This window comes from Felis catus, chromosome B2 (assembly GCF_018350175.1).
Source record: "Felis catus isolate Fca126 chromosome B2, F.catus_Fca126_mat1.0, whole genome shotgun sequence".
Classification (NCBI taxonomy): Eukaryota; Metazoa; Chordata; class Mammalia; order Carnivora; family Felidae; genus Felis; species Felis catus.
This window is the reverse complement of record NC_058372.1, coordinates 28,256,530-28,283,707: the sequence shown is the minus strand read 5'-3', so window position 1 is coordinate 28,283,707 and position 27,178 is coordinate 28,256,530. Positions and strand designations below refer to the sequence as shown.

At 36.7% G+C, this 27,178-nt stretch overlaps 1 protein-coding gene across 2 annotated transcripts in view; it reads right to left on the bottom strand.

Moving 5' to 3' along the window:
• The window catches only part of EXOC2 (exocyst complex component 2), a 283,378-nt gene that overhangs the window by 175,362 nt on the left and 80,838 nt on the right, over nucleotides 1-27,178 (bottom strand). For both annotated transcript variants that reach the window (XM_006931507.5, XM_003985860.5), the window contains exons 7-10: nucleotides 19,144-19,224; nucleotides 4,212-4,357; nucleotides 3,996-4,077; nucleotides 3,142-3,244 (exon numbers count right to left, since the gene is read on the bottom strand). In XM_006931507.5, the coding sequence (XP_006931569.1) occupies nucleotides 3,142-3,244; nucleotides 3,996-4,077; nucleotides 4,212-4,357; nucleotides 19,144-19,224 (412 nt within the window). The remainder of the gene's footprint in view (nucleotides 1-3,141; nucleotides 3,245-3,995; nucleotides 4,078-4,211; nucleotides 4,358-19,143; nucleotides 19,225-27,178) is intronic.

Here is a 27,178-nt window from a genome sequence, read left to right as displayed (position 1 = left end):
GAAAGCTGCTTCCTTTTAATTTTTAAACTACTCAATAGGAATACAAAGGGTCCATTACAAGAGCTCAATACAGCAAGAGAAATCAATATGCTCTTTTGCTTAATAACTTCTAAAATTATAAGCTCCTTTAGTATGTTGCCTAGGTCCTTGCAAAATTTACTAATAATCCTTTACAGCATCTTATTAGTGGGTATTACATTAAATGTGATATAAAGATAAATGTGTTCTCTCATAAATTCTACAGTGTTGCAGTTCAAAAGTATAATCTGTGGTAGGCTTTTCCTTGCTTACACGACTTAACTGAATACATTTCTTCTTCTCTTTTAGTAGTAAACAATAAGTACAACTAACCTTTGAAAACACAAGTTTGAACTGTGTAGGTCCACTTATACAAAGATCTTTTAAGTACTGTACCATAAATGTATTTTATCTTCCTTATGATTCTCTCAATAACGTTTTCTTTGGCTTATTTTATTGTAAGAATAGAGTCTGTAACACGCAAAATGTGTTAATCGGCTATTCATGTCACTGATAAGGCTTCCAGTCAACATTAGGCTGTAAGTAGTTAAGCTTCAGGGGAGTCAAGTTATACATGGATTTTCGACTGGGCAGACGGTTGGTGCTCCAACCCCCACACTGTTTTAACACTCAACTGTATTTCATGTCAAAGATCGTTGTTTAAAACATGCCACATGTTAACTACTATTTCTTCTAAAACTGTGTATCAAAGAACACAACAGCTTTTTTAGAGGGGTAAAGAATGCTAATTATGAGCACAGCCTCAGTATTTTAAAATTAAAGAATTAAAATTTTTAGCCATATTCTAACATGATTTTTAACAATTACCAGGAATAGGATCACATTCATATGGAAAGAAGTATATATGACATAACTTTGCTTCTCACTAAAGCTACTAGAATCAAGACAAAATAAGAGTGAAAATAATCAAAAGTTTTTAATTATACAAAATAGTGAACAAAAATGAAATACAAAAGTAATTTGATTTTTAATCACACCATGCAAAACTTCCGAATATGTAAGAGAATAAAGACATGCTTTGCTGATGATAAAGCCCTCTCCATCCCCTCCTGATGTTCACAGTACCTATCATCATAGATTCCAAAGTCCAATAGATACTTGACCTGGTTGTGATGTTATTTTTCCTATTTATTAGTAACTAAAAACTTAATTTAAAAAGGGGAGGATTAATTGCTCAGTGTCTTCTCAAAGCATCAAAAATAATTATTACAAAATAAGTAAACTACTTGACATTTTTGTTAACATTCTTATTCTTTTCCCCTTTTAAAAGACAGGAAAAAAAGCACCTAAACAGGCCATTTAGAAAAAATCTTTTTTAACACCTACCATCTTTAAAATAATATTCAATAGATTAACTAGTTACAAGAACTACACATTATGTATATAAATGGGAATTCACTATATAAAGACACTGTACATTCAATAAGGTTTAATATATTACTATTGGCAAATTTAATAGCATAAATATAAATACAAAGCAAAATTAAGTAGCATGGTGGAACACAGACAACAAGACACTAACCAGCTGTATATCCCTGGACAAGAAGATTAACCTTCCTGGAGCTTTTCTTTACATGTAAAGGAAAAAAAAAAAAAAAAAAAAAGAAAAGCAGATGGAGAACTAACATATATATAGTTTATTTCTAGCTTTAGATTTCCATTATTCTACAAGCCAGAAAAATCCCCCGAATACATTCTTTCCTATATGAAGACAGCTTAGAGAAAAGCAAAGATAAGCTTTGAAATCAGACAAACAGAGGAATCCTACTGCTAGCCGTGTGCACTGAGCAAGAATGAAGTCTGAGGTTCAATTTCCTGATCTATATACAACGGGTATGAGACAAATGCCTCCACAAGGTAACTATCAGGATTAGAATTTATATACATAGTGCATCTAGCATGATGCTCAGGGGTACTACAGACTCCAGGTAGTGGCAGTAATCAATGTTAGTACTCTCTACTCCCCTGCTAAAGCCTCCTCTCCCTTTCTTCTTTAGTAACACAAATGTGCTGATAATGACAAAGGCTCATGTTGCTACTATTCTACTGAATCACCAAGAATGCAAGTCTTGAGTGTGGATCATTGTCCCCACCACCATTGCAAACACAGCAGCTTTCAGGCCAGACCTTCTTTTCATACCTGGAAATCATGTTCAATGGTCATATGGTAACAACAGCCAAATGCATAAATATATATAATCAATCTATTATTTTATAAGTACTGAATACTCCATAAACTTCACTAATTAAAGAGAGAGGGCATTAAGTTTGGAAAGTAGCTTATTCTGAGAATAAAGGCCACATTCAAAAAAAAAAGTTAATACTTTTAAATCATAGATATAAAAAGTTTGTAACATATGCTTTATCTCCAAGTCCTGGTATAAACATTACATATGTATGTAATATATTTACTGCTTATGTGCCAGGTGCTGTATTAAATCCTTAAATGCATTCTTAGATTATCTTTATAACTACCCTAAGACATAGATTGTGTTATCATGTCATCTCAGATCAAAAAACTGAAAACAGAATGCAAGTAAGTCACCGAAAGGGAACAGCCAGTTACCACCCTGCTATAATGTTTCCTTCTAAGGCCTTCTTCTCATCATACCCTGTGGTATCCATCACTTTTCATATTCCTGCAATTTTTAAATTTTTTCTTCTCAATACTAAAACCTTTCAGAATTTTCTATACCACTGAGCCACAGCCCACTCTTGTGGCATGAAGAATTTCCCACCCAGAATGTGACAGTGTTGTGCTCTAAACCAGACAAAAAGCCCCCTGCCTGTGATCTCTGGGTGCCCACACAGTGCAACACCCACACTGTCCGGCTAGGTTAGGTAAATCCTTATTGAGCAGGAGGAAGAAATGACTAAACAATGAGGCCACTTTCCCTTTCCCCAAACAAGCAGAATTTTCTTGCCCTGAATACTCCCAAATTTGTTAGTATACAAAAGACTTTTGGTGTCCTATACTGGATACCACTAAATTTCTATTTATCTTCCCTTTCACCATTTCATCAGTCTCCTAATTTCCCCCAAATGATGTATCTAGTACTATAAGGTACATGTGATTTGTCAAAATTCTTGCAAAAGGTTTACCTTATGTAACGTTTTTGGTCATGTAAAGTTGATGGTGTCTCAAGCAATTTATCCAGAAGTAATTCTCTTAAAGTTTCAATCCGTGTTTCTACTTCAGCATAATCTATTTAAAAAGGAAAGAACATATAAGATTAGAAAATGGAGACTTAAAATCAAATTATGGCAAGTAGAACAGTGATCGCCTTGGGGGATAGGGGTTGACTAAAAAGAGGCACAAGGAAACTTGCTGGGTGTGGGTTATATGGGTGTGAGCATTTTGTCAAAATCACTGACCTGTAATATGTCAGTAAGGTTTGTACATTTCATTGCATGTAAATTTACAATAAAAAAATGAAATTAAGTTTTCTGAGTCCTTATGGATTTCATTTAGAAATTTAATAAAGCCCTATGGTATTTCTCCTAGTTGTTAAGGCATTACCATAGGACATTTTAGGCTTTTCTTACTTTTTATAACTCTTGTATTAGAGATAATTTCAAAAATTGTGTTAGTTCACTTTAAGGTTAGAATTCATAAACATAATGTTTTTTCTGAAAAGAGAAGATTAAAACTAAGTTTCCATCTCTATAAAGTATCTGTAATTGATTCTTTCCAGTACAAAAGATTTTTTAAATAGCATTATGATTAACAAGCAGCACAGAATGTACAAGACTAACTTATCCTATAGCTGCGGTTGTTCATCTTTGCTACATCTTGGTAAGAAAAGCCATTTTATTTTTGAAGCAACTGTTTTACATTTTAAAAAGAGCACCATATAACAAAAATTAAAATTCAAATAACTTTCTCTGCAGAATGCATTCTATATTCTTCCTGTAAAAGTAAAGTAGAAGATCTAAAAGTAATAAACAAATCTTACATTTCTTGAAAACCTGCACCTCCGTTTTCCCAAAGAGTGACTTGGCCTTTTCATAATCATTAATAACCACATCATAATCACCCTTTAAAATAAAGAAACATTTTGGAGACTGTCAGTAAAGTAGCATGAACACATTTGGTTACGATAAAAAACTATCTCAATAACTCTTTAAAATTTACGACATCATAACCATGGGTACATAAATATGTACTCTACCTTTTGGATATTCCTTTCAATATTTAGAGGAAGGTTGAAGAGAAACTTAAATCGCTGAAGCACATTGAGTGCATTTCTAGTGGAATCTGCCTTGTCCTTTCGACCTAATACTTCTTGAAATAATGTGTCCGCAGTATTACTTGCTCCTATTTTAGAAAGACCAAAAGAAGCTTAGATAAAACAAAATGTTAGGCATGTTAGGCTACTATTATAGCTTTACATTAAAACTCAACAGACTTTTTTTAAAGTTAGCTATATTGGAGATCTTTTATGGTTTGTTAAAATACATTTCCACTTTTCCTACAAAGTCCTTTTGTATATTAAAAATAACTATATTTACCAGGCCCAAATAAAATTGCTGATGTGAACTTACATTTATTTTAGCTATTCTTCCAAATTTTATAGCAATTATGGGTCCTTAGATTATTTCATTAGTTCAGATAATAGGTTAAAACACACATATACACACACATGCACATGCATGGGCATACTAGATACTAGGTACTATACTAGATAAATTCTCTGGATTTAATATCTGCATTATATGGTAATAAAACAATAAAAATATCTTTCAGGAAAGTTGTTCAAAAGAAGTATTTTAGAACTAATCCTGTTTCTTGGTAAAATTATCTTCTGTTCATGCAACAGGCACAAAAATTACATAAGCAATTTAAATGACAAATTTTAACATATCATTAATGAATACTTGCTTCTTAAATCAGCTAATTCAAATTATACACAAACTGGACATTATGTGTATATAATATATATATATGTGTGTATATAATATATATATATATATAAAAGTCTTTCAACTATACAAATCACTATAATGACAGAGTTGCTTATCTAAAGCAAAATTTACTATTTACAAAAATAGTTTAACTTTTTCAACTTGTGAATTATTTTTAATTAACCACAAAGAAAGGGGAGAAAAAGAGTAACTGTTTTTGGCTATTTGATCGCTGCTCATAAAAAGTTTCTACATTATCTGGTCTACTGACTATACTTTAAGCAAAGATGAAAAAATGACCTCAGTCTCACTGGGTGGCTTGCATGCCATATTCTTTAGTCCACACTGTGGGTGGCCTGATCACGTTAAAAGTTGTCTTTGTAACATAATTGTTTTATCTAAATAATGTTGAAATTCTGTTGAAATTTTAAAGACCTTATATAAAAACTTTGTCAATATAGCCATTTTCCCCACATGCTTTTAATGCAGAATGCTAAATTTCTGTAACATGAGAAAAAAATATATCCCCTTGTTCCCATCAAACCACATAATGGTGGCTAAATGAATATTTGAAATCTGATTAAAGGTTAAAACATTTTTCTTCAAAGACAATTATTATTAAGTATTTATCATTTAAAAATATAAACTTTGTGATCTGAGGCTTCATAAATGAAAAGATACATCAATGTGACCGAATAGTTTTAAAAGGCTGATTACTAATCGGTAGGCTGTGGATACTAAATTCCCAAGCACTTTTTTGTGCGTGTGTACAATAAAAGAATTTGGAACAAAGCTATAAAAGCTCAAAATTAGGTTTTACTCATTGTATTTTAAAGGTAACAAAAAAATACCAACTAATAATTTTAACTCCTCTAAAAAGTATGAAAACAAGTACAAGTAAAAAATTCACTTATCATTAAATCTTTTATAGTGAAAATTTAATAGGCAGAAATTAGACTATAAAATTATGATTTGTACAGAAAGGTAGATATGGAGACTTTTAATATGTGCATAGAGAAATCATAATTTTAATTAAAAAATAACTTTTATCCATAAACTGTTATTGTACTGTGAATTTTACTGCATACACAATAAAATTTGGGGAGTTCATAACTCTTTGATAACTGAATGATTCTATCAGTAATAAAAAATGAAAGCAGTGAAACTAAGATTTCTGTGAGCAGATAAAATCACCAAAAGCTCACAAAATGTATTTTAATGTCTTCATTCTCTAGGGCTACTAACAAGAAAAATGAAACCACTAAACACAGCGGTGCTGTTCACACATGAAGTGGCACTGCAGATAAACCATCAGTTAGACATCCGTCAAGTCTCCCAAGAACAATTTCCCCCACATACCAATCCATCTATATCTTCACTCCACCTTCTCACACCGAGAACACCCAATTTTAAGACAGCTAGCAGGGGTTTTAACATCCAGTGTGTACCCACAAAACAAAACTAAATGAGCTTATATTGTAGTGAAAAACATGACTTAGGTCTTATAGTTTGCAGAACCAACCCTGATCTTACAAATACCAGCCCTGGGCAACTCTAGACCTGTAAGTTGGTCATTTCTCCCCACAAGGGGTGTCTTAACTCCAACTCACTGGACTGTGACTATGTTCGTCTCAGTTACAGATGCATCCCAAGCACCAAGAGCAAGCCTGTTGTAATGGCACTGTGGCTGCCACTATTATAGTCATGTTGACAATAGCAGTAAAATATTCCTCATTGTAAGATAGGAGAACATGGATGGACCTTTAGGGTATCATCCTTAAGTGAAATAAGTCAGATAGAGACAGACAAATACTACATGGTATCACTCATATATGGAATCTTAAAAAACAAAACAAAACAAAACAAAAACTTAAGTCATAGATACGAAGACAGAAATAGTGGTTACCAGAGGCTGGAGGGTGGGGGGAAGAGGGAGTTGTCGATAAAGGGTACAAATTTCCAGTAAGAAGATGAACACATTCTAAGGAACTAATGCACAGTATTATGAATATAGTTAACATTATATATCATATGCTTGAAAACTGCCTAGATTAAATTTCAAATGTTCTCATCACAAAAAAAGAAATGGAATTATGTGACGTGACAGAGGTGTTAGCTAATGCTAAGGTGGTAATCATGTTGCAAGATACATGTACATGTATATCAAATCAACATGGAGAGGAGCCAAGATGGCAGAACAGCATGGGAATTTTTTGTGTGTCTCACGACCATGAAATACAGCCAAACTAACATTAAACCATCCTGCACACCTAGAAAACTGATCTGAAGATTAACACAACAATCTGAACAACCTGAACCATAGAATTCAGCAGGTATGGGGCGTGGAGAGGGGAACTTGGGGAGAGAAAAGCCATGGAGAGAGGATGGAGATGGGGGGTCGGAATATGGGAAAAGCACCCCTCTCCAAAAGCAGCTGGAGAGAAAGTGGAAAATTGGAGACAGCCACAGGGACTGAACTAAAAAGGGAGAAAGGGGAAAGGAGAAATGAGAGGGTTTAAATTCCATTGAGACGGTAAACAGGGGGAGCACAGAGTCTGAAACTCTGCAGCTCGATACCTGGTGGTGCTCTGGTGGAAAGAGCAAATCCCCAGGAACAGAGTGGGGTCCAGGAGGTTCTTGGGCCACACAGGGAGAAGCAGTTCCACTGCTGGAAGGACATTTGGTGGAGGCTGTGAGGCCACCTGGGCCCAGGAGACCCCAGAGAACGGCCACATTCGCTAGTACTGAAACAAGGTCGTTGGGGGTGAAGCCTGGTACCATACGTGTGTTGTGATTTTCCATAATCCCTGAGGCGCTGCTGTTACACTCTCCCACAAACTTTTTCTGGGGTGGACTGGCACATGGCCACAGTGTCTAGGCATTGGCAACAGCATGGTGCCACAAGCGTTCCTGGGTGCAGCCAGCACCTGGCCATTGCTCGATGAAACCCTCTGCAGACGGGCAGTGCAGGTCGATGCCACATTCCCTTAGAAGTGGGGGGGGCCGGGGAAGGCATCCACATCTGAGACAAAACTGGGGAGGGAGGTGGTGCCTGGGGCTTGGTCACGGACAGTGTGGAAGTGGGAGTGGACGGAAGCTGAACATAAAGGACGGGTGCACAATTGCTGATTGTGGAGAACAGAGTTCCAATACTAGAGACTGGGTAGCTGGGTGACACCATTTTCACCACTCCTGCGCATGCGCATACGCACCTACAAGCACCACAACAATCCACCCCAATATGCTAGCACTGCCATCTAGAGGAGAATGGAGCCATTAACACTAAGCCCTGACCAACTGGGCCAACCTCACTCTTCAAGAACACAAGTCTCACCACCTGCTTAGCTTATGGACTATAAAACACTTCAGAGTTTGACTTCTAGGGGGAAACGAAGTAATTGCAGTCATATTTCAGTCTGTAAGCTGGTCCAACTATTCAATTTTCTTCCTTTGTTTCTTTCGTCCTTTCTTTCTTTCGTTCATTCCTTCCTTCCTTCCCTTCCTTTTTCTCTTTTTCGTTTCTTTTCTTTTTCATGAATACAGAAAAAGAAAAAAATTCATTTTTACTTTCAATTTTTATTAAAAATATTTTTCTTTATTTTTTTACTGTATTTTTTACTTTTGTGTGAATTTTTTCAAATTCTAGTTTACTTCCATCATTTCATTTTAGTCTACATCAGTGTATTCATTTTTTCAAATTCTCAAACGATTTCTTTTTTCCCCCCCCTTTTCTCTAGTCTATCAAGCCACTTTCAACACCCAGACCAAAACACACCTAGGATCTAGCATCATTTATTTGATTTGTGTGAGTGTGTGTGTGTGTGTGTGTGTGTGTTTGTTTTTAATTTTTTATTTTATTTTAATTTTTATTTATTCTACCTCATTAATTCCTTTTCTCCCTTCAAAATGATGAAACGAAGGAATTCACTCCAAAAGAAAGAGCAGAAGGAATGACAGCCAGGGACTTAACCAACACAGATAAAAGTAATATGTCTGAACCAGAATTTAGAATCACAATAATAAGAATATTAGCTGGAGTCAAAAACAGATTAGAATCCCTTTCTGCGAAGATAAAAGAAGTAAAAGCTAGTCAGGATGAAATAAAAAATGCTGTAACGGAGCTGCAATCTCAAATGGATGCTGCAGCAGCAAGGATGGATGAGGCAGAACAGAAAATCACAATATAGAGGACAAACTTGTGGAGAATAATGAAGCAGAAAACAAGAGGGAGATTAAGGCAAAAGAGCACAATTTAACAACTAGAGCAATCGTGAGAGGACATCAGAATCATAGGGGTCCCAGAAAAGGAAGAGAGAGAAACAGGGGTAGAAGGGTTATGTGAGCAAGTCATAGCGAAAAACATCCCTAACCTAGGGAGAGACACAAACATCAAAATCCAGGAAGCACACAGGACTCCCATTACATTCAACAAAAACCAATCATCAACAAGGCATATCATAGTCAAATTCACAAAATACTGAGGCAAGGAGAGAATCATCAAAGCAGCAAGGGACAAAAAGTCCTTAAACTATAAGGGAAACAGATCAGGTTTGCAGCAGACCCATCCACAGAAACTTGGCAGGCCAGAAAGGAGTGGCAGGATATATTCAATGTGCTCAATCAGAAAAATATGCAGCCAAGAATTCTTTATCCAGTAAGTCTGTCATTCAAAACAGAAGGAGAGATAAAAAGTTTCCCAAACAAAAATTAAATGAGTTTGTGACCACTAAACCAGCCCTGCAAGAAATTTTAAGGGGGACTTTCTTAGGGGAGAAAAGATGAAAAAATTAATAAACAAATACAAAAATAAATAAATAAATAAACACCAAAAGCAACAAGGATTAGAAAGGACCAGAGAACACCACCAGAAACTCCAACTCTACAAGCATCAAAATGGCAATAAATTCATATCTTTTAGTACTCACTCTAAACGTCAATGGACTCAATGCTCCAATCAAAACACATAGGGTAACAAAATTGATAAGAAAACAAGATCCATCTATATAATGTTTACAAGAGACCCACTTTAGACCTAAAGACACCTTCACATTGAAAGTAAGGGGATGGAGAACCATCTATCATGCTAATGGTCAACAAAAGAAAGCCAGAGTAGCCATACTTATATCAGACAATCTAGATTTTAAAATAAAGACTGTATCAACAAATGAAGAAGGGCATTACATCATAACTAAGGGGTCTATCCAACAAGAAGACCTAACAATTGTAAACATTTATACCCCCAATGTGCTGCACCCAAACATATACATTAATTAACCACAAACATAAAGAAACTCATTGATAGTAATACCATAATAGTAGGAGACTTCAACACCCCACTCCCAGCAATGGACAGATCATCTTATCAAAAAAATCAACAAGGAAACAATGGCTTTGAATGACACACTGGACCAGATGGACTTAACAGATATATTCAGAACATTTCATCCTAAAGCAGCAGAATACACATTCTTCTACAGTGCACGTGGAACATTCTCCAGAATAGACCACATACTGGAACACAAATCAGACCTCAGGAAGTACAAAAAATCGAGATCATACCGTGCATAATTTCAGACCACAACACTAAAAAACTCGAAATCAACCACAAAAAATTTGGAAAGGTAACAAATACTTGGAGACTAAAGAACATCCTACTAAAGAATGAATGGGCCAACCAAGAAGCTAAAGAGGAAATTAAAAAGTATACAGAAGCCAATGAAATGATAACACCACAATCCAAAACCTCTGGGACGCAGCAAAGGTGGTCACACAAGAGGAAAGTATATAGCAATCCAGGCCTTCCTAAAGAAGGAAAAATGATCTCAGATACACAACCTAACCTTATGCCTTAAGGAGCTGGAAAAAGAACAGCAAATAAAACCCAAAACCAGCAGAAGACAGGAAATAAAAAGATTAGAGGAGAAAATAATGCTATTTAAACCAAAAAAAAAACAGTGGAACAGATCAATGAAACAAGAAGCGGGTTCTCTGAAGGAATTAACAAAATTGATAAACCAGTAGCCAGTCTGATCAAAAAGAAAAAGGAAAGGACCCAGTAAATAAAATAAAGAATGAAAGAGTAGACATCAAAACCAACATAGCACAAATAAAAATAATAATAAGAGAATATTATGAGCAATTATATGCCAATAAAATGGGCAATCTGGAAATGGACAAATTCTTAGAAACATATATACTACCAAACTGAAACAGGAAAAAATAGAAAATTTGAACAGACCCACAACCCGTAAACAAATCAAACTGAAAATCAAAAATCTCCCAAAAAAACAAGAGTCCAAGAGCAGATGGCTTTCCAGGGGAATTCTACCAAACATTTAAACACCTACTCTCTTGAAGCTGTTCCAAAATAGAAATGGAAGGAAAACTTCCAAACTCTATCTATGAGGCCAGCAGTACCTTGATTCCAAAACCAGAAAGAGACCCCACTAAAAAGGAGAACTATAAACCAATTTCCTTGATGAACATGGATGCAAAAATCCTCAACGGGATATTAGCCAACCGAATCCAACAATACATTAAAAAACGTATTCCCCACGACCAAGTGGGATTTATACCTGAGATGTAGGGCTGGTTCAATATCTGCAAAACAATTAACGTGATTCATCAGATCAATAAAATATAGGACAAGAACCATATGATCCTCTCAATAGAGGCAGAGAAAGCAATAGACAAAATACAGCATCCTTTCTTGATAAAAACCCTCAAGAAAGTAGGGATAGAAGGATCATACCTTGAGATCATAAGCCCTATATAAAGGACCCAATGCTAATATCATCCTCAATGGGGAAAACCTGAGCTTTCCCCCTAAGGTCAGGAACAAGACAGGGATGTCCACTCTCGCCACTGTTACTCAACATAGTATTGGAAGTCTTAGCCTCTACAATCAGACAAAACAGAAATAAAAGGCATCCAAATCGGCCAGGAGGAGGTCAAACATTCACTCTTCGCAGATGACATGATACTCTCTATGGAAAACCCAAAAGATTCCACCAAAAATCTGCTAGCATTGATTCATGAATTCAGCAAAGTTGCAGAATATAAAATCAATGCACAGAAATCGGCTGCATTCCTAGTCACCAACAATGAAGCAACAGAAAGAGAAATCAAGGAATTGATCCCATTTACAACTGCACCAAAACCCATAAAATACTCAGGAATAAATCTGAAAAAAAAAAAAAAAAAAAGAGGTGAAAAATCTATACACTGAAAACTATAGAAAACTTATGAAGGAAACTGGAGAAGACACAAAAAAAAAACAGAAAAAGATTCCATGCTCCTGGACAGGAAGAACAAATATTGTTAAAATGTCAATACTACCCAAAGCAATCTACATATTCAATTCAATCCCTTTCAAAATAACACTAGCATTCTTCACAGAGCTACAACAAACAATCCTAAAATTTGTATGGAACCAGTAAAGACCCCGAATAGCCAAAGTAATCTTGAAAAAGAAAACCAAAGCAGGGGGTATCATAATCCCAGACCTCAAGCTATACTACAGAGCTGTAATCACCAAGACAGTATGGTACTGGCACAAGAACAGACACTCAGATCAATGGAACAGAATAGAGAACCCAGAAATGGACCCACAAACGTATGGCCAACTAATCTTTGACAAAGCAGGAAAGAATATCCAATGGAATAAAGACAGTCTCTTCAGCAAATGGTGCTGGGAAAACTGGACAGCGACATGCAGAAGAATGAACTTGGACCACTTTCTTACACCATACACAAAATAAAATCAAACTGGATGAAAGACCTAAATGTAAGACAGGAAGCCATTAAAATCCTCAAGGAGACAGCAGGCAAAAACCTCTTTGACCTTGGCCACAGCAACTTCTTACTGAACACGTCTCCAGAGGCAAGGGAAGCAAAAGCCAAAATGAACTATTGGGACCTCATCAAAATAAAAAGCTTCTGCACAGCAAAGGAAACAATCGGCAAAACTAAAAGGCTACTGACAGAATGGGAGAAGATATTTGCAAATGACATATCAGATAAAGGGTTAGTATCCAAAATCTATAAAGAACTTATCCAACTCAACACCCAAAAAACAAATAATCCAGTGAAGAAATGGGCAAAAGACATGAATTGAGACTTCTCCAAAGAAGACATCCAGATCGCCAACCGACACATGAAAAAATGCTCAACATCACTCATCATCAGGGTAATACAAATCAAAACCACAATGAGATACACCTCACAACTGTCAGAATGGCTAACAGTAACAACTCGGGCAACAACAGATGTTGCCGAGGCTGTGGAGAAAGAGGATCTCTTTTGCACTGCTGGTGGGAATGCAGGCTGGTACAGCCACTCTGGAAAACAGTATGGAGGTTCCTCGAAAAAATAAAAATAGAACTACCCTACGACCCAGCAATTGCACTACTAGGCATTTATCCAAGGGATACAGATGTGCTGTTTCAAAGGGACACATGCACCCCTATGTTTATAGCAGCACTATCAACAATAGCCAAAGTATGGAAAGAGCCCAAATCTCCATCGATGGATGAAGGCATACAGAAGATGTGGTGTATATATATACAATGGAGTATTACTCAGCAATCAAAAAGAGTGAAATCTTGCCATTTGCAACTACATGGATGGAACTGGAGGGTATTATGCTATGCGAAATTAGTCAGTCAGAGAAAGACAAATATATGACTCCACTCATATGAGGACGTTAAGAGACAAAACAGATGAACATAAGAGAAGGGAAACAAAAATAATATAAAAACGGAGGGGAACAAAACATAAGAGACTCTTAAATATGGAGAACAAACAGAGGGTTACTGGAGGAGTTGTGGGAGAGGGGATGGGCTAAATAGGTAAGGGGCATTAAGGAGTCTACTCCTGAAATCATTGTTGCACTATATGCCAACTAATTTGGATGTAAATTAAAAGAAAACAAAGACATCTAAAGATATAAAAGATATTTTGGGAGCAAGTAAAAGGTCGAGATTATATATTAAATATTACTGAATCAATGTTAATTTATTGGGTGTGATAAAAAGAATAGCGCCTGTCTTACAGGAACATAAGCAAGTTTAAGAATTAATGCATATTTTTAGAATAATTAAGTAGAATTTGGAAGTCTTCCAAAGTTTTTAGATTAGCAAGCACCTTACATAGAGCAAGCACTCCATATTGTATGTCTAGTATGTTTTTATACCACCCACAAAAGATTCCCAAAACTCTTTAGATTATGAGGGATCCATAGATGCTAAAATCTTTTTTCTTCCTCAATGGCATCTTCATTCATGGAATGGGATGCCACTTCCTAGCTTTTGTCAAAGGCAGGTAAACTGAGGGTCTAAGAGTTGATTGTCCACCTCCACTGTCCTTCTTGTCAAAGTCTGACTAGCTGTCTTCCCAGACTCAGTCTAGTTCCCATGTCCCAAGTTCCCTAAAGCTGACATGCTCCTGATTATTGCCCTCCTTAGCTCTTCTGTCAGGGTTCCCTCAAAGGGAAATCCTTAAGGTTCCTCTTAGGGACTAAGTCCCATAAGACGATGCTGGGATGTCACAAGAAATGCTCTCATAGAATCCCCTTAAAACAGCCAAGGCTGATTGAATTATCTTTGGAACTTCTTTGATATGAGCATTCATTAAAAGAAATAATTGTACATTTAGTGTAAGTATATATAATCTTTTTAAAAAATATAATATTATTGAGTATATTACCCATACCACTCACTATATCCCCATGACTTATTTTTAAAGTAGAAATTTGTGGGGTGCCTGGGTGGCTCAGTTGGTTGAGCATCCAACTTCGGCTCGGGTCATGCTCTTGCAGCTTATGAGTTCCAGTTCCACATTGGGTTTGCTGCTGTCAGCGCAGAGTCTGCTTAGGACCCTCTGTCCCCTTCTGTCTGCCCCTCCTCTGCTCATGTGCTGTCTCTCAAAAATGAATATACAGTTAAAAAAAAAAAAAACCTAGAAGTTTGGACTTCTTGATCCCCTTCACCCATTTTGCCCCTCTGGCTACCATCAATCCATTTTCTTTATTGATTACTCTGGGTTTTGTTTTGTTCTGTTTTGGTTTTTAGATTGCACATATAAGTGAAATTATATGGTATTTGTCTTTCTCTGTATGACTTATTTCACTTAGCATAATACTCTCAAGGTCCATCTATACTGTTGCAAATGGCCATATTTCATTCTTTTTTATAGCTGAGTAGCATTCCAGTGTGTGTGTGTGTGTGTGTGTGTGTGTGTGTGTGTGTGTGTCACATTTATGTAAAGATTAGTCTTAAGCTAACCAACATCTTGAGGTATATATGATTTTTGGAGTCACTAACATAGAGATAATAGTTGAATTTAATGGGAGTGAATGATTTCTCCCAAATCTTATGTGTAAAATTAAGAGAAGAAAGACAAAAACTTAAAACACTAAGGAGTATCCAGCCAAGTTTGTAAAAAAGGAACTGACTTACTCAGAGGTAAGCTGGTACACATTTAACTATTGGCATTCCAGAAAAGAAAAAAAAAAAGGAAAAAGAAAAATAACCTTAATATTAGCCTTTCCAATGTGTAAATATTCCCATCATGATTGATTTCAAGCTGTCAATTTGGGATTACTGAATGGAAGTTGAGGACATGGGTACAACCGGGTACTGGGAGTGGTATGGAGCTCTTTTCTTATCCCCCAGATTCCAGTTCTCTGTACTTTCAGTGGTACTATAGAATTCCAGTACCAAGTATGGCTGTCTAAATAAGCATAAGCTATTGGTAATGGTGCTGTTCATGTAATATCATGTTACAGATGGCAGTGTGTCTGATCATTTTCTGTAATCTGTTAAGAGAAACTGAGACACATAGGGTAGGTTGTTAGGTCTTTTTATGGTCCTGGTTTTACTATGAATTTAAGTGTACATATTAAAGTAACTTTAAATTGTGAGGTACTTTAATGTTTCCCTTTCTAATCTCATTCAACTTGCTTATTCCTGGAATAAATTGTGTTGTGGTATGTGTGTGTGTTGGAGGAACACTCCTTCCAGCCACCTTCACCCCAACTTACATCAAGCAGAGAATGTAGGTTAAAATCACTTCTATGATCTGTGGTCTCAAGAGTCAGTGCCATGAAAAGGACCAAATAAGAGAAATTATTCTCTTCAAAATAAGAGAAAGTATAATGTTTAAATAAACATACTTGAAATTATGAGACAGTCTTAGAATTATATGTCAAGTTTTTATAGATGACAGTTCCTGGCACAGTTAATTTTTTTTTTCATTAAGGTTATAAGATCAATAGGGCTATAGTTTCGTTAGTGTACAGTGCCACAGTGACTTTTCTTGCTATCTTTTCTTTTCAACTTTATTGAGATATAATTGACAGAGAGCATTGTGTAAATAAATATAAGGTGTTACCTCATGTTGATTTTTTATTTTTATTTTGTTTTTAATTTATATCCAAATTAGTTGGCACATAGTGCAACAATGATTTCAGGAGTAGACTCCTTAATGCCCCTTACCCATTTAGCCCATCCCCTCTCCCACAACTCCTCCAGTAACCCTCTGTTTGTTCTCCATATTTAAGAGTCTCTTATGTTTTGTTCCCCTCCGTTTTTATATTATTTTTGTTTCCCTTCTCTTATGTTCATCTGTTTTGTCTCTTAACGTCCTCATATGAGTGGAGTCATATATTTGTCTTTCTCTGACTGACTAATTTCGCATAGCATAATACCCTCCAGTTCCATCCATGTAGTTGCAAATGGCAAGATTTCACTCTTTTTGATTGCTGAGTAATACTCCATTGTATATATATACACCACATCTTCTGTATGCCTTCATCCATCGATGGAGATTTGGGCTCTTTCCATACTTTGGCTATTGTTGATAGTGCTGCTATAAACATAGGGGTGCATGTGTCCCTTTGAAACAGCACATCTGTATCCCTTGGATAAATGCCTAGTAGTGCAATTGCTGGGTCGTAGGGTAGTTCTATTTTTATTTTTTCGAGGAACCTCCATACTGTTTTCCAGAGTGGCTGTACCAGCCTGCATTCCCACCAGCAGTGCAAAAGAGATCCTCTTTCTCCACAGCCTCGGCAACATCTGTTGTTGCCCGAGTTGTTACTGTTAGCCATTCTGACAGTTGTGAGGTGTATCTCATTGTGGTTTTGATTTGTATTACCCTGATGATGAGTGATGTTGAGCATTTTTTCATGTGTCGGTTGGCGATCTGGATGTCTTCTTTGGAGAAGTCTCAATTCATGTCTTTTGCCCATTTCTTCACTGGATTATTTGTTTTTTGGGTGTTGAGTTGGATAAGTTCTTTATAGATTTTGGATACTAACCCTTTATCTGATATGTCATTTGCAAATATCTTCTCCCATTCTGTCAGTAGCCTTTTAGTTTTGCCGATTGTTTCCTTTGCTGTGCAGAAGCTTTTTATTTTGATGAGGTCCCAATAGTTCATTTTGGCTTTTGCTTCCCTTGCCTCTGGAGACGTGTTCAGTAAGAAGTTGCTGTGGCCAAGGTCAAAGAGGTTTTTGCCTGCTGTCTCCTTGAGGATTTTAATGGCTTCCTGTCTTACATTTAGGTCTTTCATCCAGTTTGATTTTATTTTGTGTATGGTGTAAGAAAGTGGTCCAAGTTCATTCTTCTGCATGTCGCTGTCCAGTTTTCCCAGCACCATTTGCTGAAGAGACTGTCTTTATTCCATTGGCTATCCTTTCCTGCTTTGACAAAGATTAGTTGGCCATACGTTTGTGGGTCCATTTCTGGGTTCTCTATTCTGTTCCATTGATCTGAGTGTCTGTTCTTGTGCCAGTACCATACTGTCTTGATGATTAAAGCTTTGTAACACAGCTTGAAGTCCAACAAGTCACATTAAAGTTACTGAAATAATAATTTTTTTAGAGGTATCATGGTTTGATGACAATTTTCCCAGTGAAAATAGCATCCATGAGTAGAACTATCTTTCCAAGACCATAAAATGTCTGACTATGCTAATATAGAAATAGCTTTAATAAATGTTTATTTGGTTTGAAGTCAGAATATATTAATTTCAACCAAGCTGGTGATGGTTCTCAGACAAAAACAAGGCAAAATCTCAAGGCAAAATAATAACAACAACCACAACCCTCCCCCAAAAGCACCAGAAGGAAAAATATTTAAAGTGCTGTTAAACTCACAAATTTAGGATAAAATCAAAGTACTCAAATTCTACTACCAAGGAAAGCCTATATCAAATTAAAGCTTCATTCCAGAAACTACTTTATCAGGGATCCCTGGGGTTTTAAAATAGATACTTACAGAAAAGTTCAGAAAGTTACACTCATAGGAGTAAACTGAGCTAGAAGTACAAAACTAACAGTATCACAATCTTGCATTCACAGAATCATTATAGATATGATGTGAAGGTTCTTAGATGTTTTAGTTATTATTAGTCCTATTTCATGAGGAAATCATTTGCTATACTTACATTTAAAAACAAGGAGATTCTCCTGGACATTATTGCTCTTTGTCAAATGTTTATTATATGCGTGAAAGAGGGTAATTTACTTTTAAGCTGCTAATATTACAATAGGGATCAATTCATCTGATTATTTTTTTTCCAGATCATTAGGGTAAATAGCTGGGAACTAGGGTGGGGGGGGGGGGAAGAAATATAAGAGGAAATGGATGGGACCCCAAACTCTGTACATTATCAGTTTCTCTTGGCATACAATTTTAACAAAATACGTCAGAGTTAGAAACACTCTTAAATATGAAGCTGCCTTAAACTCACTTTGGAAAAAGGCATGCCATAGATAAATAAATGACATGTAAGCATATGTCATTCTAGTAGCTAATATTATTTATATTAACACTGTCAGATACATGAAGATGTTTTTCAGATTTCTGGTCAATGACAATCCTGGCTACTGCTTTAGCACTATTTTATATTTGATAATGCTATTTATATATTGGTCTCTTTTATGGTAGCAAGTTTCACTTCTTAAGCATACTGGCTTATTTTCAAATTATGATTTCTTATAAACAAAATGCAAACAGAAACAGAACATTCATTTTCAATGTTTTTATTCCCCTTTATATTTATTAATTCATTACTATTCAGAAATAAATATTAAAATGCAACTCACTGTCTTGTTCTGTGAAACCAGGTCAAAGAACTATATTAAAGCTTGTTATAAAGTCCATAAATAGTTTTGGGTAGGAGGACAAAACTTACTGTTCAGAACATTCTCCAGTTTTTGCGTCATGGATCCTTCTACTTTTTCCGTTCCATCCGCTTCTAGCTTTTGATGGATAGCTAGAAAAAACATCTAGTTAAAGTGTGGGCTATTTTAGTGGGTGGGAACACATTACATCAAAATGACATTTTTAAACAACTTTAAAAACAAAAAAAGGTCATATTATTTTCACTGCTGGAAAGAAGCACAAACATGAATAAACTCTGCAAAGTAACCAGCAGACACCAGTCTAAGTTATTCACAGATTAACACTATTAAAATAGTACATAATACATATACTCAAATCATCTGATAATCCAGGCTAAGTGGTAAACACAGTTAAATTAAAAAAGAAAAATGAGATGTAAGTAACTAATATCTTTGATATTTGGCCACAGGAAAGTCATTTTTATTTCTCAGTTTTACCATCTGCAAAACAGAAATACTAGTATTTGAAGTCTACCAACCTCAAAATATTTCATTTCAGCCTTGGACATAAAATGGCAAAACACATATTATTCATGTTCTATTCATTCTGTTATTACTTCCTTGGAAGTTCTCAAGAACTATCTAGTAATATCTAACAATATATCAATTTGTGGATATACAAATGACATTGGTGTTTTTTGCTATTGATATATGTCTGCATGGTTCTGATACACATTATGAAAAATAACTTTATATTTAAAAACTGCTTTACCTACTAGAGGGTAGGTTTTAAACAGAGCAAATCAAGCTTATAGGTAAAGTATTAAGAAAATTTACAAAATGAAATAACCAAATACAATTTCAAATTAAAACTGTGACATAATAAAAATAATAAAATTAGAAAGGCAAACATTAATTGAGCCATGACCATAAGTTAAGCACAATCATAAATTTCTAATGAATATTGTTCATCTGGCAGGAAGTCAATGAGGCATGTTCTAATATTTTTATTTCATAGATGAGAAATTAGCTCAGTGATACTAAATAAGTTGACCAACTTCACAAAGCCAAACCCAAAATTTGAACTCAAGCTGTCTAGTCTCAGAACAAAACTTCACCCCATACTGATTATATGCACAGGCAAGCGATTTAACCTGTGTAAGCCTGTTTTCACATTTATAGAATGAAAAGGATAGACTTACTATGTTAGTTGGGAACTGCATTCAGATGCAAATAAAAGATATCTCTCTTCCAAATAATAGCTGCTAAAACACCCAGGATTTTATTGTTTCACATAACTTCCTTGGCAAAAACTCAAATGTAACATGTGAAACTCCAAGGGCTTCACAGCCAGTAAAATGAAATTACATCACTCTTACAGTCCTTATTCTCCAACATTCAAATAGCATGTCAAACTCTTCTTAAAAGGAATTAACAGGTTCTGCCTCAACCCATCAGTCAAGCATGGTAGATTTGAGGGAGTGGGGGGTCTGCTTAAGAAAAAAAAAAAATGAAGTGTTTTGTTTTAATCAATCACAATTTGATTTGTTTCCCTTGACTCATTGATTAGAAAATTCTGGGCAAATTCAGTGTTCAAATGCAGTATAAAAATATTCTCAATGCATAATAACATCTATTTCTCTCCTTCTTTAATTACTTCCTAATTTTGATCCTGCCTTTTTTTTTTTTTTTTTTTTTTTTTTTTTTTTTTTTTTAGAGAAAGAGAAAGCACAAACACGAGCATGAGCGGGGCAGAGACAGAGAGAAAATCTTAAGCAGACTCCATGCTCAACACAGAGGCCCAATGCAAGGCTTGATCCTACAACCCTAGGATCATAACCTGAGCTGAAATTAAGAGTAGGATGCTCAACCGACTGAGCCACTCAGGAGCCCCTGCCCATTTTTAATACCTTTTTTAAAGCAATTTCAAATTGTGCTTGAAATTTATAAACAGAACGCTTCTGTTAGAGAAACACATTCAGAAAGAGAAAAAGAAATACATTTTGAAAACAAAGTCAGCCAGTATATTCTTAATTTTCTTGGTTGATTCAGGAGTGAAAAGAAAGTTATTTAATGCTCCAAAATTGGATTATGCAGTAATAGCAACATAAAATGTTTCCACATATTAAAACCTAAACTTAACTTGAACTTGTTAAATGGAAAAGAACTTCCCTATCTTTAAAGAAAAGAGATAAAAATGCCCAAATATAAAAAATAGAAACTAAAAAGACTACTCACACTATTTATTTAAATGCTGGTGTAATTTTCTGACAATCTTGCTGCAAAAGAATATATGGCATACATTGCATTTTATTAAGGGGGCATTGCAAATGGCTCTTCCATGGCAATAAGATATTGCATTTTACAGTAGCCTTGCTTCAAATGTTGCTTTCTAAGTCAAAACCATTAAAAACCATGCAGCCACATTTCTGTTGCTGACAAAACCCATCACTGATCAGCAGGTCAAAATGAGGTAAGTCTGGCTCCCCTCAGCTCAGTTTACAACCTTTTTATGCTGACAAAGCAGCTTCCTGCCACCCATCTCCAGCACAGCAGAGTCACTGTCAAGCTGTCAGCCAAGCATGAGGACCAGGAGACACTGGATCTGATAAAGGCAATCCTATTTTCCAGAAAATTAAACCAAATAACCCAATGTCTGGTTCACTTGACCTTTTATTTTCTCTAAAAACATTTTTAAATAGTATAACTCAATAAGCAACTTGGTACATGATCACAGGTTTGTTATTGTTTCTAATCTATTAAAACTTAAATATGTGAAACAGTTGCACACCATAAAATTGTATTTGGGAAACAAAAAAGTATGTATATAAAAGTTCTATTCAAAGAAAATTCAGAGTTATAAAAAGACTGCCTATTGATTCACTGAAATTTGTTTTATTTAACTCTCTAATTAAATGTGGACATCAAATTTGCAGATTTCAATAAAAAAATTCATAGCAATTGTCCATACATTTATATAATGCCATTATTAAATGAGGCACTAGAAATGATACGTGTGTATAGGCAATGTCTGTAAGATTTAATGTCAGGTACACTGTGATCTACACACTCTAACCACTATATATTACTACTAGCCTATATGAGACAGGAATATTCAAACTAGGTCAAAGACTAGCAAACTATTTCTTTTCTTTTTTTTTTTTTAATGTTTGTTTATTTTTGGGAGAGACAGAGCACGAGCAGGGGAGGGGCAGAGAGAGGGAGACACAGAATGCGAAGCAGGATCCAGGCTCTGAGCTGTCAGCACAGAGCCCAACACAGGATTCAAACTCATGAACCACAAGATCATGACCTGAGCCCAAGTCAGATGCTTAACCGACTAAGTCACCCAGGTGCCCCACCAACTATTTCTATAAAGAACCACATAGTAAATATTTTAGGCTTCATGGGCCACATAGGGCCTCTATCACATATTCTACAACTGCTTCCCTCTTTTTTTTTTTTTTTTTTTTTCCCTCTCACACAAACCTTGAAAAACACAGCCATCTTTAGTTCCTGGCCTGTACAAAGACAGAAAATGGCCAATCTGGCCCACACACCAACCTCTGAGGATAATATTTACTAAAATAGGAGACTAGGAAGAGTTAAAATGAGATCTCTTAAAAATTTAAATTTGTAAAGAACTTTTCAAACATTTAGTTTTTACTTACACCAAATTTTTATGAGTGGCTAAATTATATAAATTACATTTAAATAGGCCAGGTAACCTGTGAATCATTTCCTCAGTTACACTGGGAAGAAAAACAATAATGAAATAATTGCGACTATTATATAGAAGGCTAATAGGTATAAAGGATTCTCACTTAGATAACTGGATCCTAGACAACCATACCTGCCTAAATAACCTTCAGATATCAACAGACACTAATAACAGAATGTGCCAAAAAATCAGTTATGGCTACACTGTCTCAAGTAGCAGCAACAAAAGTAACATGGGAGGGAAGGTCAATTGTGTATCGAGCACCATGTGTTATTTACTCTGCTTCGGCCTCTTAGTTATTCTTTAGTATAACATGAATAAAAATAATTCATACAGTTTTGGTCCATAATTGTTCTCAAAAAAAGCAAGTGATAATGTTGGACTTGCCCATAAAAACAAGAGACCAAACAGGTGAAAAGCTCAAGGGGCAGTCAGGGAAATGTTCACCAAAACAAAGATGACAATCAGAAGGCACTGAGAAGGGGTGCCTGGGTAGCTCAGTTTGTTAAGCGTCCAACTTTGGCTCAGGTCATGATCTCACAGTTCATGAGTTCAAGCCCTATGTCAGGCTCTGTGCTAACAGCTCAGAGCCTAGAGCCTGCTTCAGATTCTGTGTCTCCCTTCTCTCTCTGTTCCTCCCCCGCTCACATTCTGGTCTCTCTTGCTCTCAAAAATAAATAAGCATTAAAAAAAAAAAAATTCAAGAAGGCACTGAGGAAATGAAGAAGGCCTTTAATAATATGAAAAGCTCCACAAACATCACCGTGGCCTGCGAGAACTGGTGTGAACTCATATCTGGTAAGAAACTATGTCTCATCAAGACTTCAAAGGATTGAAGGGGCGCCTGGGTGGCTCAGTCAGTTAAACTTGATCTCAGCTCAGGTCTTGATCTCAGGGTCATGAGTTCAAGCACTGTATTGGGCTCTGTGCTGGGTGTGAAGCCTACTTACAAAAGAAAACAAACAAACAAACAAACAAACAAAAAAGTACTTCAAGACTTCAAGGGATTAAAAGAGAATGGCAGGGTGACTGCCATGGAAAAGTAACACAAGATGCTGGGAATATCTTTGCAGAACATAATAAAGTAAAAATTACAATAAATATACTGAGGTTAACACTGGAAGTTATACCAGACACACTAGTCAAGTTCTAATTAAAACATTTATGGATACACACATAAGAAAATTGACAATAGCATAAATACTTCAAGATAAATAAAGGCCAGACAAGAGGGCAACAGCCACTGTTTACCTGACTGGGATGGCCCGAAAAACACCCTTGGATACATATCGAACAGTCTACTTAATCAAAGAGAAGAACACAGATGATACCAAAAAAAAAGAAGAGTAAGGTGTTTATTTATACTCTGTCATCTCTGTCTAGCCTAATTCTGACACAATGCATCTTCTAATTTTTTTATAACTATCTTCAGGACTATAATTCTGCTCCCCCATTTTTCTTACTTCTAACAACTCCCTTCTCTTTACAATATTTAGAGATCACATTTCCTAACACCCAGTATGGCAGGAAACAGAAGAAAACTAGTTGAGGCATACTACTATTGGGTAGCATACTGAAAAACAGAAAAGGTACTGGGTACCATATAGGAGAGCAGAAGGAAAGGAGTACTATTTTTATACAAGGCCATTCAGAAACAAACCATAAATGATAGTTGACACAACAAAAGAAAAGTGTTGAAAACTGCAGATATGGGTCTACAGATTCTAAAAGCTTATCAAGTATTGGGAAAAATGAATAAAGACAAGACCTACATTCTAATATATCCTGAAAGGCATTTGGTTTTTTTTAATTCAAGTCGAAAACAAATATATCTTTTAAGCATTTAGGGAGAGAGAGAAACATCAATTCATCTATAAGTAATAAAGAATTACACTGGCTCAGGACTTCTCTCTGTAACACTAAAAGATATGGATCAATGTTTTCAGAAAATAATTCTGTATGAAGCAAGACACATTTCCAGATATGCAAGAATTCAAAAGCTCTAGCACAAAACATATATCCCACTGTTCAAAAAATTCAAAGATAGAAAAGATGAAATGTAAAATGACTGGCAAGAAACATTAAAGTCAATTAAATTTATGTGAATAGATGGTAAATTTTAATTAACTGCAGTAAATGTGTTATAAAATGATATGCAAAAACAAAAATAATTGAGAAACATAATAATGAAATGGAGAGGGGAGGAGGCAAGATGGCGGCTTAGGAGGACGCTGGGCTCACCGCACGTCCTGCTGATCACTTAGATTTCACCTACACCTGCCTAAATAACCCAGAAAACCTCCAGAGGATTAGCAGAACGGAGTCGCCGGAGCCAAATGCAGATGAGAGGCCCACGGAAGAGGGTAGGAAGGGCGGCAAGGCGGTGCGCGCTCCACGGACTGGCGGGAGGGAGCCGGGGCGGAGGGGCGGCTCGCCGGCCAAGCAGAGCCCCCGAGCCTGGCTGGCAAAAGCGGAGGGGCCTGACGGACTGTGTTCCGACAGCAAGCGCGACTTAGCGTCTGGGAGGTCATAAGTTAACAGCTCTGCTCGGAAAGCGGGAAGGCTGGAGGACAAAGGGAGGGAGAGCTGCTGAGCCCCCTGACGACAGAGCTCAGTTTGGTGGGGAACAAAGGCGCTCACCAGCGCCATCTCCCCCGCCCATCCCCCAGCCAAAATCCCAAAGAGAACCAGTTCCTGCCAGGGAACTTGCTCCCTCAGCGCAAACACCCAACTCTGTGCTTCTGCGGAGCCAAACCTCTGGCAGCGGATCTGACTCCCTCCCGCTGCCACAGGGCCCCTCCTGAAGTGGATCACCTAAGGAGAAGCGATCTAAGCCTGCCCCTCCTGCCCCTGTGCACCTTGCCTACCCACCCCAGCTAATATGCCAGATCCCCAGCATCACAAGCCTGGCAGTGTGCAAGCAGCCCAGACGGGCCACACCACCCCACAGTGAATCCCGCCCCTAGGAGAGGGGAAGAGAAGGCACACACCAGTCTGACTGTGGCCCCAGCCGTGGGCTGGGGGCAGACATCAGGTCTGACTGCAGCCCCGCCAACCAACTCCAGTTATACACCACAGCACAGGGGAAGTGCCCTGCAGGTCCTCACCATGCCAGGGACTATCCAAAATGACCAAGCGGAAGAATTCCCCTCAGAAGAATCTCCAGGAAATAACAACAGCTAATGAGCTGATCAAAAAGGATTTAAATAATATAACAGAAAGTGAATTTAGAATAATAGTCATAAAATTAATCGCTGGGCTTGAAAACAGTATACAGGACAGCAGAGAATCTCTTGCTACAGAGATCAAGGAACTAAGGAACAGTCACGAGGAGCTGAAAAACGCTTTAAACAAAATGCATAACAAAATGGAAACCACCACAGCTCGGCTTGAAGAGGCAGAGGAGAGAATAGGTGAACTAGAAGATAAAGTTATGGAAAAAGAGGAAGCTGAGAAAAAGAGAGATAAAAAAATCCAGGAGTATGAGGGGAAAATTAGAGAACTAAGTGATACACTAAAAAGAAATAATATACGCATAATTGGTATCCCAGAGGAGGAAGAGAGAGGGAAAGGTGCTGAAGGGGTACTTGAAGAAATCATAGCTGAGAACTTCCCTGAACTGGGGAAGGAAAAAGGCATTGAAATCCAAGAGGCACAGAGAACTCCCTTCAGACGTAAGTTGAATTGATCTTCTGCACGACATATCATAGTGAAACTGGCAAAATACAAGGATAAAGAGAAAATTCTGAAAGCAGCAAGGGGTAAACGTGCCCTCACATATAAAGGGAGACCTATAAGACTCGTGACTGATCTCTCTTTTGAAACTTGGCAGGCCAGAAAGAATTGGCACGAGATTTTCAGGGTGCTAGACAGAAAAAATATGCAGCCGAGAATCCTTTATCCAGCAAGTCTGTCATTTAGATTAGAAGGAGAGATAAAGGTCTTCCCAAACAAACAAAAACTGAAGGAATTTGTCACCACTAAACCAGCCCTACAAGAGATCCTAAGGGGGACCCTGTGAGACAAAGTCCCAGGGACATCACTACAAGCATAAAACATACAGACATCACAATGACTCTAAACCCGTATCTTTCTATAATAACACTGAATGTAAATGGATTAAATGCGCCAACCAAAAGACATAGGGTATCAGAATGGATAAAAAAACAAGACCCATCTATTTGCTGTCTACAAGAGACTCATTTTAGACCTGAGGACACCTTTAGAATGAGAGTGAGGGGATGGAGAACTATTTATCATGCGACTGGAAGCCAAAAGAAAGCTGGAGTAGCCATACTTATATCAGACAAACTAGACTTTAAATTAAAGGCTGTAACAAGAGATGAAGAAGGGCATTATATAATAGTTACAGGGTCTATCCATCA